Source organism: Pipistrellus hanaki (assembly GCF_964339955.1).
Source record: "Pipistrellus hanaki genome assembly, chromosome: 3".
Lineage (NCBI taxonomy): Eukaryota > Metazoa > Chordata > Mammalia > Chiroptera > Vespertilionidae > Pipistrellus > Pipistrellus hanaki.
Genome location: NC_140505.1, coordinates 14,139,609 through 14,154,666, shown reverse-complemented (window position 1 = coordinate 14,154,666; position 15,058 = coordinate 14,139,609). Strand labels below are relative to the sequence as shown.

General features: G+C 35.8%; 1 protein-coding gene across 1 annotated transcript in view; it reads right to left on the bottom strand.

The window, feature by feature from the left end:
- The window catches only part of TNKS (tankyrase), a 150,462-nt gene that overhangs the window by 45,268 nt on the left and 90,136 nt on the right, over nt 1-15,058 (bottom strand). The window contains exons 6-8 of the mRNA XM_084877032.1: nt 3,508-3,602; nt 1,977-2,043; nt 831-1,017 (exon numbers count right to left, since the gene is read on the bottom strand). Coding sequence (XP_084733158.1) covers nt 831-1,017; nt 1,977-2,043; nt 3,508-3,602 — 349 coding nt within the window. The remainder of the gene's footprint in view (nt 1-830; nt 1,018-1,976; nt 2,044-3,507; nt 3,603-15,058) is intronic.

Sequence of the window (15,058 nt, the reverse complement as noted above, 5' to 3'; positions counted from 1 at the left end):
CCCTTATTTATTGAACACATATAGTCTTATTTTCTATTTTATAAGTTTGGTTTAATTCTGATATGACAACTTATTAACAAAAAGCTGAAAATTGTTCTCCAAAGACGCAGATAACCAAAAGACATATAAAAACATACTTGAGAGAATTATAAACTGCCATATGTAAGGAGTAGGATCCTGACAACTGCAAAGTAAGGTGATGTATTCAGAACAAATTTCAAATAAGAAGCATGGTTTTGCTTGGCTTATCCATAAGTCTAGAGAAATTTAAACTGAATTCAAATTATCAGCATTTTAGATTACTTCCATCAACTCATAAAAATTATCTCATGTAAATGTGGACAAGTTATTTCACTTGGGCTATAACACACAAAAAAAGTAAAACAGAACTGTGCAAACTTGATGACATCTATTATTACCAACAGCACAGGAATATAAGCTCTATGAACTCAGAGATTTTTTTTTTTTTTTTTGGTTTTATTCGGATGTATTTCCAGTGCATAGCAGATAGTAGGTATTCATTATATGGTTATTGATTAACTCATCCTTTATTAAAAAAAAAAAAAAAAAAAAAGGGAGGAGGGAGCCTCAACTTGTGAATTAGAATTAGGCTTGAATAAACACAAAATATATATAGTATATAAATTTAAGATTTCTGTGGAATCATGAAGACAAGATTATGATCAGAAATGATGATTATAAACTAGTGTATATAGAAGAATGGAAGCATATCATCCAAGTTAGACAAAACACCAGCCCTTGTAACTAAACAGAAGTGAGACAATCTAATTTGCAGCAAACAATTTTGACTTCAGGATATAAATACATACAAGTCAACCTCTCCCGGAGCTCAGGAGTTGGAGCCATATCCACAGCACTTTTCCCATGGCAGTTGACCAATGTGGGATCAGCACCATGGCTAAGCAACAGAGAGCAGACTTCTACACGATTCTTGGAAGCAGCCTCATGCAGAGGAGTAAACTGCCAGAGATCCATAGCGTTAACACAGGCTCCATGCTGAATTAAGAGAAAAAGTTTTAGGTCAGTAATCATTTGGCTGGATTAGATAAAACTCAGAAGACATTTATTTCACTGTAAAATTCAGTTACAACTCTTTGAAAGGTCAGCAATATTTTAATTTCAACTTTTTAAAACAGTTTAAGGCAATGATAACATTTTAAAAACTGCTTTTCTTAAAAATTTTATTCACTAATACTATATAATAAAGAGGTAATATGGAAATTAATCCTCACACCCTCACAAGATGGCTGCCTACAACCAGGCAGACAGGGGAGGGCAGTTGGGGGCGACAAGGCCAGCAGGGGGGATAGTAAGAGGCAACCAGGCCAGTGGGGGAGGATAGCTAGGGGCAACCAGGCTGGTGGGGGGGTGCAGTTGGGGGCAACCAGGCCGGCAGGGGGGGGCGCAGTTGGGGGTGACTAGGCTGGAAGGGGGTCAGTGAGGACTGACTAAGTTGGCAGGGGGGCAGCTGGGGGCGACAAGACTGGTAAAGGGGGGCAGTTGGGGACAACCAAGCCAGCAGGGGGGGACAGTAAGGGGTGACCACGCTGGTGGGGGGGGGGTCAGTTAGGTGCAACCAGACTGGCAGGGAGGGGGCTGTTGGGGGCAACCAGGCTGGCAGAGGAGGGCAGTTAGGGGTGATCAGGCCAGGATGCGGAGGCAGTGAGTGGTTATCAGGCTGGCAGTTAGGGGCGACCAGGCTGGTAGGCAAATGAGCAATTAGGAACCAGCGGTCCAGAATTTTGAGAGGGATGTCTAACTGCCAGTTTAGGCCCAATATCTGGCAGTCAGACACCCCCTGAGGGGTCCCAGATTGGAGAGGGTGCAGGCTGGGCTGAGGGACACCTCCCCCCACCAGTGTACCAATTTCATGCACCAGGCCTCTAACAAACACATGAAAACTCATGACAAGTTAAAATGAGCAAATGAAATTCACTATTTTTTATTTCTTTTACCTTTAGTAGCAGTTCTGTGACTTCATAATGTCCATATGAACATGCATTATGAAGAGGCACAAGTCCACTAAATGAAAAAAGGCAAATTAAAATACTAAAATTTCAAACAACTTATAATCATTTACCCAAGAAGTGCTAAGCAACAAAAATCTAATAAATCCTAATACAATTATGTTAAAAACATTTAAAACTATTTAATAAGATGATTCAAAGCACAGATAATTTAACCTTTTGTATTTCCTTTGTATTTTGTGTATACAATCCTTAAATATAATGATAAAAACACCAATTAGAGAAGCATTTAGGCAAAATGAAGAACATGTGCTAACTGACAATTGCATGCTTTATATATGAAGTGTTTATACTAAATAAATGTTAATTGATAGAGAATTGAATATTCCTACTCTTTTGTTTCATTTTCAAAGTAAGTAGCAGCACAAGAGTTAAATATCCAAACTACTATAACTTGCATTTCAAAGTATCTTTCTACATGAGTCAAAGACCCCTTTTTGTGTTGTGCTTCTCTTGATGACTCACCTATTGTACACCCATCTGTTTTCAGACATGCACAAGGAAACAGAGATGTACAAGAACATCAGGCATTTGTAGCCCTATACTATCGGGACACCATTCACATATGGCACAAAACCTGGTGCAGGCAAGAGAACACAGTACTGAAAAGAACAGATTTGGAATGAATGGATTTCCCCTCGGGTGACTATCTCAAGTACCGAGTTCTTTCTTCATTTCTGTTTCCTGACATGGAAAGGGGCAAACTGAAAGAAACCTCCTCCAGGGCTTCTCTTCTTTATGCTGCCAATCACAAGAGTGTAATATGAACCTATTGACCTGGGTAGTAAAGTCAAATTATCTTTTAGATCTTAAGGTGGGATAATGAGAAATGTTAGCCCCCCACACAGTACAGCAAACTTGATTCATATGTCCCTGGAGACTAGATAGGAAACTCGTACAAAGTTTTCTAAAATACACTTACTCATAAAGTAAATAACATAACTGATTTCTTGTTCCCTCTGCCCCAACTCTTCAACCCCCACCACATCAATCTTCATAAGGATCTTTTAGATTTTCTAAGTTCAGATGCCCAAGATTTCATCAGGAAAAAACAAATTAGAATACTGTTACTTATGATTTTGGTTTATTAGTAAGAGATAATCTTTTCATTCCAGATGAATGATACCTAGCTATATTAATAGATTATCATAATTTTCAATTTGTCTTGTCTTTCTGAAATGCAACTTGAGTTAAATAATAATTACAATTGAAACAAATTTTAAGTAGTAGAATTTCAATAAAATTAAACTAGTTTAGGAAATTATTATAAGAAGTAGTATGTGAAAATAATATAAAATCAAAGTTGCAAACATTCTTAAAATGCTACACAAACTGTAAAGAAATGGTCTATATGACTTACTTTGCCTAGTGTTCAACAACTTCAGCATGTAAGATGTTGAAAACAAAGCATAACAATCCATGAGCAAAACCATTAAAGGAAATATACTGCTCCACCTACCCTTTGTCTTTTGCATGAACATCAGCACCATGCTGAAGCAGCAGCTGAACTATCCGAACTCTGTTGTAGCCCGCGGCAAGATGTAAAGGCGTAGACTAGAAAACAGAAGAAAAACACATCCATTCCTGTATTTGTTTAGCTTTAACACAATGAATATTAACATACACAAAACATACCGAGTTAAAGTGCCAAAATTTCCTATTTCCTAATTGAGTAAGAGACAATTCACTCACTTCAGGAGTAAATTCTAACCTCAGTGCCATGCCCCTGGTTCTCCTACTTTTTTTTATTGTTTAAAGTATTACATATAGTATTACATATGTCTCCTTTTCCCCCTATTGACCTCCCCCCTCCCTGACACCGCCCCCTTTGCCCCCACCAGCACATGCCCTCAGCCCCCTCGTGTCTGTGTCCATTGGCTATGCTTATATGCATGCTTACAAAGGCCTTCTTCAGTAATCAAGCCCTACCATAACCTCCCCATATTATTTCTTTCTTCTTTCTAGCAAAAACCAGAGACATGTCAGGGCTCACATCCCTTATAACCGAAAACACGCTTCTTTGTCCTATTTAAATCTTGTCCACCTTTCAAGTTGTAACTTTTCAATTCCAGTTCTATCAAAAAGACTAACTTAAAGATGTAGCTCTCAAAATTTCTCTTTAATAGGAAAGGTTGAAAAATCTCCCTAAAGAACTATTTGAAGAAACTTTAGTAGAAATAAAAAGGACAATGGACAATATTCATTCCAAGAAGTTGCTAGCAATGGGTCAAAACTAATTTGCTACATGCAATGAAATATGCCAACGTAGTATTTACACCCTCTATTTCATACACTACACATGCAGTATAAATACAAAAGGAAAATATCATTTCTTCCTAACTAATTTCTGCCACATTGTAATTTGAACCAAATAGTACAAGATTCTCTATTAAAGCTTAATAATTTTTAAAAATCAAAACTCATCTTTTTAAAAAATCAGAAATAACATGATTTTAATTAAAAGGTTCTCTACAACCATAGCGATTTTTCTACTTATTAATTTACTTAAAAGTTTAAATACTGCAACATCTTTTCAAACAGGGGCTAATATACTTTTATGTACTCTCATAAAAGTATTTATTTTCTTCACGTATACTCTAAATGTCAAGATACAAAAGGATTACAAAATACTGTATTATCTATTACTGTGTTCATAGTACTCTACACATTTTATATATTCTGTCAGCCTCTAAGTTTAAGAAATATTTCTGAGCAATCTACAATAATGAAGAGACCATTCAGATTTTAAGAATCCTGAATAGGAAGTCAGGAAACATGGTTATACTCCTGGATCTTATGAAACTGTGAAAGTCATATTACCTATGTATATCTCAGCTTCTTCATGTGTAAAACAGAAATAAAATTAAAAATTTTGTATATAGTTGATTCAATTAATAGCTTTTACTTTACATATACACAGTGTTTATTTAGAAGGATAAAACATTAAAATATCTAGTTTCTAAATTTTTAAAAATCATTGAGATTAAAAAATTATTTATAATGCTTTAAAATGGTAATATATTTAGGTTTTAAACTGCTAAAATTCAAATAACAAATAACTTAGAAGGTTCTGTAACTGATAAGGTAGAAGGAGGCCTGGAATAAAGCAATTGTGAATAAATGGAGTTGAGGGGTGAGTGTCAAAAATTATTAGGCAGCAGAATTAATTGACTCTGATAACTGACTGATATAGATAGCAAGGGGTACAAAAGTTCCATTTTGGAAATGTCAGTGGCAGATGAAAGAAAGGAAGGGAACAGGAGAGTCAGGAAGAGAGAAGAGAAGAGATGGGAGGGGAAGGAGAGGAACTCCGAGGGAAAGAATCTGAGGTCTGGGTGTATTGAATTTGAAGTGCCTGATACCCTCTAGTGGTAATGGGTCTAGAATTCAGGAGAGGTAGAAGCTGGGGACAAATTTGGTCATCATTGGTAATCATGACAATGTCAGCATCTGTCATGTATCTGGCACCATGTTAAGTGCTAGGGATAGCATGGGCAAAAGAAAGGTTCCATACTATGCCTTTAGGAGTTTTCTTATTCCTTAAAAACAGAAAGTCCTTAAATGAAATACATATAAAATAATTTTTTATGTGGGAGGACAAAGGATGAGGGGGAAATTTTCTATTTCTGAGGTGTCAACTAGAGAAAGCAGACAAATACGAATAAATGTGATGACTACAAAGGGAAGTTCAGGATGGCATGAGAGGCTAGAGGACATACACTAAACCACTCCAGAGGCAAGTAGAAAGGAGTGGGTCAGGGAAGATTCTCAGAATTGCTTCCAAAAGGAGACGAGCATAAACAAATCACTGAGGCAAAAGGATGAGGAACTTTATTTATTCCAGGTAGTGTGGAAGCACATATTAATACCCAGTGGACATGGTACAACTGAGGAACTAAAAAAATTTCAGTGGTTAAGTACAGTATGAGATTGGGAGAGATTATAAGAACAATGGGAAATCCCTGAAAAACTTTAAGCAGAAAATTACTTAAGACTCAAGTTTTAGAAAGAACACTCTAGTTACTCTATAGATAATGCATTGGAGGGGGAGGGCAAACCCAATGACAGGCAGACATGAAGAGAAGAGTGCAGGACTAATCTAGGAGAGAGTCAATGACAGTGTCAGTTAGCAAAATTGGTAGCAGCATCCAAGCAGAGGTAGCTGAGCTATGGGAGGGGATGAATTCCCAGGGTGAGTGAGTATAGAACAAGATGAATGAGATTTTTCAAGTAGTCATTCTAATGTGAATGCTAATTATGCAAACTAAATAGAATCACTAGAATGCACATAAAAATCTGTAAAATGCATGCAATAAATTTGAGGAAATGGTAGGAAGCAAAAAGCCAACAAACCAAACAGTTTGAGAACAAAGGATGATTTAAACAAGCTTATACTACTAAGAGCCCAGAAATATTTCCTCCAGAAAAATATTTACAGCTAAACATTATACACCAAATGCTATCTTCTGATACAAAGCAATTAACATCACGTGGCCTAGACTACATGTAGTGAATAGCTACCACATAGTGGCAGCTTTACATCCCAATTGTCAAGTGGCAAAGTGATGATAAAAGTAATTTTCTAAATGCTAGGATAATTAACGGAGTGTAATTTCACTTTTGAAAAAATATAAAGCAGACCCATTTGTAAAATACACATGCTATTTGATATCTTTGTGGTGGTTGTAAACTAGTAAACTAGTAAACATAAGAATCCAACATTTAAGACATTATACACTGCCAGTTTATACTCCCCAAATTTATTCTTAAAGAGATTTTTTTTTGAAATGTTTTAAAAGTCAAACATGTACAGTGATAAAATATGGAATAATTGTAAATACAAAAAGTCTTTCTAAAAATCTATCTAAATAATATTTTGCAGTAAGAAAAATACTATTACTAATATTTTCATATTGTAAAACATTTACAAGAAAGAATCCTTACTTAAAGAAACCCCCAAATTCAGTTTTCTTCTTAAAACCAGGCCTTTAAAAAAAAAAGTCATATATATCTTTGCTTTTTCTGATACAGATCCGCAGGGGAGTATAAAGCATTTTAGGTAGCTTTAAGTTATCCTACATGCCTAGCTACAATAGCGACAACTGACAACTCTGTTATAAAACCGTGGGTGCTACTTTACCATAGGTCCATGTAGCACAATATAAGGAAATGAGTAAAGGCTTTTTAAGTCCTGGTTTTGCGTTCTTGCTTTGGTATTTGATTTTTTTTTTAAACAAATACATGAACTTGTTTAGTAATTCAAAAGAAAGTTAAAAGTGCTTTAAAGAAAGTGAAATAACTTCTTTTAAAAAAGGCCTTCCAGTAACAAAATATTTTCCCACTTAAATTTAATTTCACATGTGATTTCTTAACAAATTCAAGCAACAATGGAAGATAAAATATTCCTAAGGATTAAAAAGAAAAAAAAATCTTATAGATCAGTTATTAGCTTTGGAAAATCTATACATTATCATGTTTCTAGAATACCAAAATTTAATTTTTGGATTTTTTGTTTCCACTGAACAAAGAAATCATGATAACTACTTCTCAAGATTTAAATATGTTATCACATATTCAATCCCAAGGGAATTTTAGCATTTACATTTTAACACAAAGCACATATTGCTGTCTCACAAATGACAGCTGGGTACAGGGAAAGAGTTCTCTAATCTAGTGGTGCTGAGAAAGCTTCTGAGGTTAACAATTACCATATAAAAAGAATATCCCAACCTCTGTAGCACTTTTCATCTAGGAAGCATAAAATATTATAAAATTTAATTCTTAACTTCTTGAGAAGATTATTATTATTATTATTATTATTATCCTATTTTATAAAGTACAAAGTTTGGGACATCCCTTAAACAAGACTTTAAAATAAGATTCAAAATTATCAATATTCCAAAATGATTTATCCCTTCCTTTTATTCTGTCTTTGCACAATACTTTTGCAATAAAAACACCAAAAAAGATTATCAAAGACTGATCCTCAAACTGCCATAATCTTTCCCTAACACTTGTCACAAAATAATATAGTTATTTATTTATGTATCTGTCTCCTATAATCCACTCTGAGCTCATTGAGAATGGAGAATGTATCTCAATTTTATGTTTTAAGGACTAACATACAATAGTATTTCATGTGTAGTATGATGTTAAAAAAATGAAAGTTATTGCCAGCTTTTGATTTACATTGCCAAGAAATTTCTGAATAGAAGACACCAACACTTTAGCTTGGTGAATCTGACTTTAAATTTGTGTGAAAGGTTTACAACTGTATTTCTATGCAGGTCTGTATGATGTCTGATGCATTCCCTAGGAAAGGACAAAATACAACTGTGAAGCCATGATGTAAGTCATCAGAGAGCTGTCTAACCTCACGATGTATTGCGTATTTTGGCTTTCTTTAAGATGGAGATTCAGTTTGAAATAAATCAGATCTTCTCGGGTTTTTCAGACTAGGGTGACCAACTTATACTGGTTTGCTGAGGACTTTCCTGGTCCCAGGAAACCCATGCAAACTGAAATGGTTGGTCACCCTACCTAGCCAGACTTAATGATAGATGAGTTTCTTGGTTTGTAGAGTACTCTCAAGTCAGAAAATTGTGTGTGCTTGTGTGTGTGTGGGTACACATATGCAAAGGTATACATGCATTTGGAATAAGGCAAGACTTATTACTTTACCAAATTAGGAGAAGAAGCCTATTAGTTATCTGCTCAAGAGATAACAAAAGATACTACTCTTTCTAGCTAACAATTCATCCTATGTAATAAAAGGCTAATATGCAAATTGTCCCCTTGACTAGGAGTTTGACCAGGGGGTGGGCTGGCCAGCCAAATGCCCATGGTCCCTCCCATGCAAATTCATGCACCAGGCCTCCAATTTCTTAAATAAGACTCAAAAAAATTTTTTTTTCAGTTCCATACAAGCTCATGCTATTCAAATTTTCCCTCCAGACTTTTACTCTACAGTTAAAATGAGCAAATCCTAAATAATAAAGAATATGCTAATTAGACCAGAGGGTGGAACGACCAGTGTGGGGGAGGGGGTCCGCGCGCGTGCGGAGCTGCTAGGGCTGAGCCCCTTGCACAAATTTCATGCATTGCGCTTCTAGAGGTTTCATAAGATAAAACTTCATGATATTTTCAGCACTTGAACACTCATGTACTCATCAACCAGATTCAAGATACATTAATTACTAAGACTTTGTTACACTGGCTTCTGCTATCACTTTTATCCTTTCTTTTCACCACTAAAGTATTCCAAAGCAAATTCAAGACACAGTAACATTTCATCCTTACATACTTTTGTAGGTGCCTCTAAAAATAATAGGCATTTTCTTTCAAAACCCCTAATATTTTTATTACATCTAAGAGAAGAGTGGTAAATCCTTGGTTATCATCTAATGCCCATGTCAGTATTCAAATTTCTTGATTACCTGAAAAACTTTTTAAGATGTTTTGCTGGTCAAGATCAATACATTTAGATATTGTGCCTTCAAGTCTCCCTCCATCTACAACAGTTTTCATCCTCCTTTTAATTTTTTTCATAATGCTGCTTTGTTGAAGACACTGTTAGTTCCCTTTTCTTGTGATTATTTAACTTGTGCCTATATCTTCTTGTATTTTATGTAATAAGGAAGTTGATTTTCCTCATTCAAATGAAACTTGAATATTTCATAGGATAGTACTTATGGTGGATAGTAATTATTATTTTTTAAAATACATTTTTGTTGATTTTAGAGCTAGAGGAAAAGGGGGGGGAGGGGGAGAGAAAAAAAAGAGAAATGTGAGAGACAAGCCCTGACCAGGAATCGAACTGAGAATCTTTTTGTGCAGGCAACGATGCTCAACCAACTGAGCCACACCAGCCAGAGCACGACAATCCAGACAGTCTGACCTCAGCACTCTCCCTCACCCTCTTTTTTTTCCTTTGGCTGGACATTCTGGATAAGCTAAGTGGCAGGAAGAGTTATTTTTGGTGTGAAGGATTGCCTTAGTAGTTCTGACCACCTTAGTTAGCATGCTGATCCACAGGGTACCACATGTCAAATGTTATCAATAATAAGAATGTGTTCATACCACTGGATGAGCACCCTAGAAATGTATAACTTCTTTTAGATACAGAGACATGATCAATTTAAGGATTTCTTTGAGACAGTGATACTTAAATCAGAATCAGAATAAATTAAAAGTTGAAGAATCAATACGGGCATGAGTCCACGGAAATAAATATATCTCATGGGGCCACTGCCTATCTTTTGAAGGGATATTTTCAGTAGTACCATAATGAAGATTAGATAATATCCTGAAGTTTCTCAACTCTTGGGCTATTATAAAAATAAATTAAAAGAGAAACTACATCTGGAAAATAAAAATTAATGAGCCGAAGAAGAAATAAAATTTTAAAAAGACACTTTATTCACACCTTTCTTACAAATTATGTCTTCTTTAACTTGTTTTTTCTACAGATTACACATTACTAGATTCTCTTATAATAAAGTTTTATCTCCCATTATCCATCTTTTCCTCTAGACCTTGGCCTCTTGCTCAACTGTTTACTAAAGCACAGTGCCTAGAGCTAACCACACTTAACCACAGATATGGTCTCATGTCAGCAGACTATATCAATACTATTCATGAATAGACATGATACTACTCCTATAACCTAAAAGAATTAATGTTTTTAAGTCACAATCTCTGTAAAGGGGAGAGTTGGGTGACAATAGTACTTGGCTTCCTCACATAGTTATTTTCAGGCTAAAATGAAGTAGAAGATATAAAAATATTTTGAAAATACAAAGTATTTGTTTTAAAACAATAGCAAAATATTGTGGATACTTCCTATGTAAAAAAATTAATATTCAGAGTGTATTATATGTATTAACTTGTTTACTTTACACAAACTACTACCAGAGCTAGAAACTATTAGTATCTCCACATAACAAATGAGGAAACTGAGGCATTCGGGGATTAATACATTAAGTTACCAGATTCAGAGATCAAATCCAGATAGTTTATAACTTCTTAACAACAATAGAAATTGTCTAATATAGTAAATATTGGAGGACAAGGAGAATAACAAAATACTGAGAATGGAGTAGATAGTAATTTATCTGCCTCTTTCCTAATGCAGGATTTTTCTACCTATCTCTAATACATAGTCATGTGGTCTCTTTTTGAACTCAAGATGTCCAGTTGTCTCAATTGCTTTACATAAACTAACTTCCTACCTACCATACCTCCTAAAAGTGTGAGACCTTAATTCAACACTAAATCCACATGTGGTTTGGTAGAAACAAGTGAGCTCTCATTTTTTTTTTTTTTAATGTGTTGAAGTAGATAGAGCCAGATAACGCAGTTATCTGTCTGTCAGAGATATCACAGTGAAGGTTCCAATACTGTCCTTTTCCAAAAAAGTTTCTCTGAATTTTACATAGACTACATGAACAGAGGTGGACTAATGATTGACATTTTATAGCCTAATAAAGAATGTTCTTTCTAAGTAACATATGTGGTCATCTTCAAAATGGGACCTAAAGCATTTGTAAATTTGTTGAATTTATGAAATATAAAGCAGTATTTCTATACTTCAACTGCCTTCTATAGTAAACATTTATTTTTAAAGTGGTAATGTAAAGGACTTACTTTTCTTAAAGATATTTTTATTGATTTGTAGAGAAAGGAAGGGAAAGGAAGAGAAACATCGATGTAAGAGTGAAACACTGATTTGCTGTCTCCTGCATGACCCCTACTGGGGATCTAGCCTGCAACCTGGGTGTGTGTCCTATCTAGGAATTGAATTGGCAACCTTTCGGTGCACAGAATGACACCCAGCAAACTGAACCACATCGGCCAGGGCAAAGACTATCTTTATCTCAAGTGCATGTATTGGGAAGAGAAAGAGAGAAAGAAAATGAACAAACAAAAAAGAATGGGAAATCCACAGGGTAATCTCTGTGAGAATGACACTCTGAATACCAACTTAATTCAATTTTAACTTAATATCATCATTTTGGAAACTCCAAGGGGATTCTTCAACAGCCAGAAAGTTGTTTCTCTTTTCCAGTCTCAATATCAGCAGAAAAATTGAAATGTATGCATGAAAATGAGTTTCTAGCATGTTCTCTTAGGGTTTGTATGGAAAAAAAATGCCTAGCACTCTCAGAGGTGCAACATTAATTTTGCATTGTTTAATGAGAAACAGCTGGCATACTTTATGGAAACCAGGTTTCTTGGTCTGATAGTAACATGTTGTTTTATACTTTTAAGAAGAAAAGTGTTCACATTACCTAAACCTCACATGAATTCCTTTTTATGGTTAATATTTACAATCTTATGTTTTCAAATCTAAACATCCAAAATTCTAACTAATGTTCAACAAATAACTTGTTCTTGAAATAGGAAACACGTTACACTGACAGGCACTTAAAAGATTATTTATGAAAGAATCATTCAACCTTGGATCATTAGATAGCCCTTTAACTGTGTAAAGAGGGAGAATGGTAAATTCCTTAGCTGATTTCAATGTGACTAAGAGCTCTAAGACTTTTGAGATATGTTGTCACCTCATGTTCCTTCAGTGACGAAGTCCTTGTTTCTGAGTTTGCATATGTGACTTCAGCAGCCAAAGGTAGACAGGAGCAGAGATCTCTAGCTCTGTTCCTTGCCCAGAGGCCCCTTCCCCAATCTCATAGGTTTCGAACTCTCTCTGAAACTAAAAGATTAGTTTGACACTATTGTATTTAGAGTAGGGTATTATCATGTTACTATTAAAAAACAAAAGTAACTTTACAAAAGGAAAATCAATATATGAAATATTGTATATTCAGAATTAGTCTATTTCCAAACTTACTAATTTGGCTACCCAAATATGCATTTCAAAAAGTATGCAAGGTACTTATAGTGTTTTTAAAGTTCTACTACTGATGCCATTATTAGTGGACAAAGTTATTTTCTTAGTCACTGAAACCAGTCTTTTTTAAAAGAAAATATTATGAAAATTCGTGATGCTTTTAGAAATTTCCCTTTATAATTCTAATTTAATTGAACTAGTGAGTAAATGGATAAATATGCATTTGATGTGGAGAGGGGAAGAAGTAGGCTTCCTGGGTAATTATACTTCTTTAAGGGGAAAGAAAAGTAGTGATACAAAAATAAGCAAGTGTTACAATGTTTGTGTCCCCCAGTCCCCCGAACTGGTAAGTTGAGCTCTAACCCTCAGTGTGCTATTTGGAGATGGCCCTTAGGTGGCCTCCCTTATAAGGGGAGTGGTGCCCTTATAAAGAAGACACACCCAGAGCTCGCCTTCTCTCTTAGCAAGTAGGGATCCCTCCATAAGCCAGGCCAAGAGCCCCTCATCAGAAACTGACCATGCTGGCACCTTACCCTTGGACTTCCTAGCCTCCAGAGCTATGAGAAATGTTTCTGTTAGCCACCCAATCTACTGTATCCCAACCTGAGCACCACACAACTGGTAAACAATGAATTAAGAAGTCAATAGTTTATGTTGATTTTGTATTACTGCCAATCCACTGTTCCTAATAATGCTAATTCAAAGCTACAGATAGCTTCAAAGTTCTTAAATCCCAAATCTTCTGCTTCTCATCAGGCCAGAAGAGTTTCTGAGATCAGATTTTTCTTTGTACCGAAGTAAGCCTTTTTACACAGTAAGGTCCACCCTTTACTAAAAACATTTAAGAGCTTTTTTCAGAATACTCTCACCTGAACAGTTTAAGCTAAAGAAATCATAATCAAGTAATAATCATTATAGGGGTATTTTTAAGTCTCTTTATCATGTAATAATTGATAAATAAAAATATGTCACCAATGTGCTGGGCCAGTTCAGCCAAGGGTTCGGTGAGCCTGACGGGGAGGGGGGAGAGGGTGGCGGCGAAGGATTGAAGAGAAGACAAAGAGAATAAGCTGGGTCTAGGTGGATCTCCTGTGCCTAGCTGAGGCCACAGAGAAAATCCAGATGGCAAGCTGAGGCTTTATTTTATAGCCAGAGGTAAACAAGGTAGTAGTGGTCACCATAGTTACAATGTGCTTGTGAGTCTCACTTGTTCTGGCAGCCCTTGCTGCACCTCCCACAGCCCATTAGCTATCCAGATAGGATCTAGGGGGCAGCATAAAGTCAAGCTTAATTATGCTAAGAGGGTTGTGCCCTCTAAGCTGAGACTTATTTGTGGCTTTGCCAACAGGTCAGTCCCAGGCTTAACCCTATAACCACTCCCTACAATCAGGGCCTGGCTGGATCAGTGACTGAGCACTGACCTATGAACCAGAAGGTCACTGTTTGATTCCTAGTCAGGGCACATGCCTTGGTTCAGTGTGCGGTGTGTAGGAGGCAGCCGATCAATGATTCTCTCTCATCATTGATGTTTCTATCTCTCTGTCCATATGTATATATATATATACAATATATATATATGTGTGTGTGTGTGTGTGTGTGTGTGTGTGTGTAAATACTACCACCCAGCACCCACTTACCTGAAGCACTATGATGGCAGCAATGCCACTGAGGCCACTTAGTGTGTTTCTTCCTGATCTTTCTATTCCCTTGCCACTAGACCACATGAATATTTTTCAAGCTATTGCTACAGTTACAATCTACCCTATCCTATAAAGATTTTATTAGTATTTATAGAGGCAAAAAGTACCTTTAAATATAGATGGTTACAATTTTAAAAGAAGATTCAAAAGTGTCATTTTGTAATTTGGCCTCTAAATCAAATTTAACAATAAATCATACACAAAATGATGTAATTATTTTCTATCCCTCAACTATAAACTCAGAATGCAAGAAACTTGTACTTTTTGAATATGAGTGTAGGAGAAACCACAGTTTGGAGGAGGGTGGCTAAGCAGAACTAAAATGAACTCCTAAGTTTTACCACCTACTTTTTAACACTATGGTCTCTTTTTTACTAGAAATTCTTTTTTCAGAGAGAGCAGAGTTGGCACTGGTACTAATTACCCTCACCAGCAGAAATGTCATGCCTGACAAAATA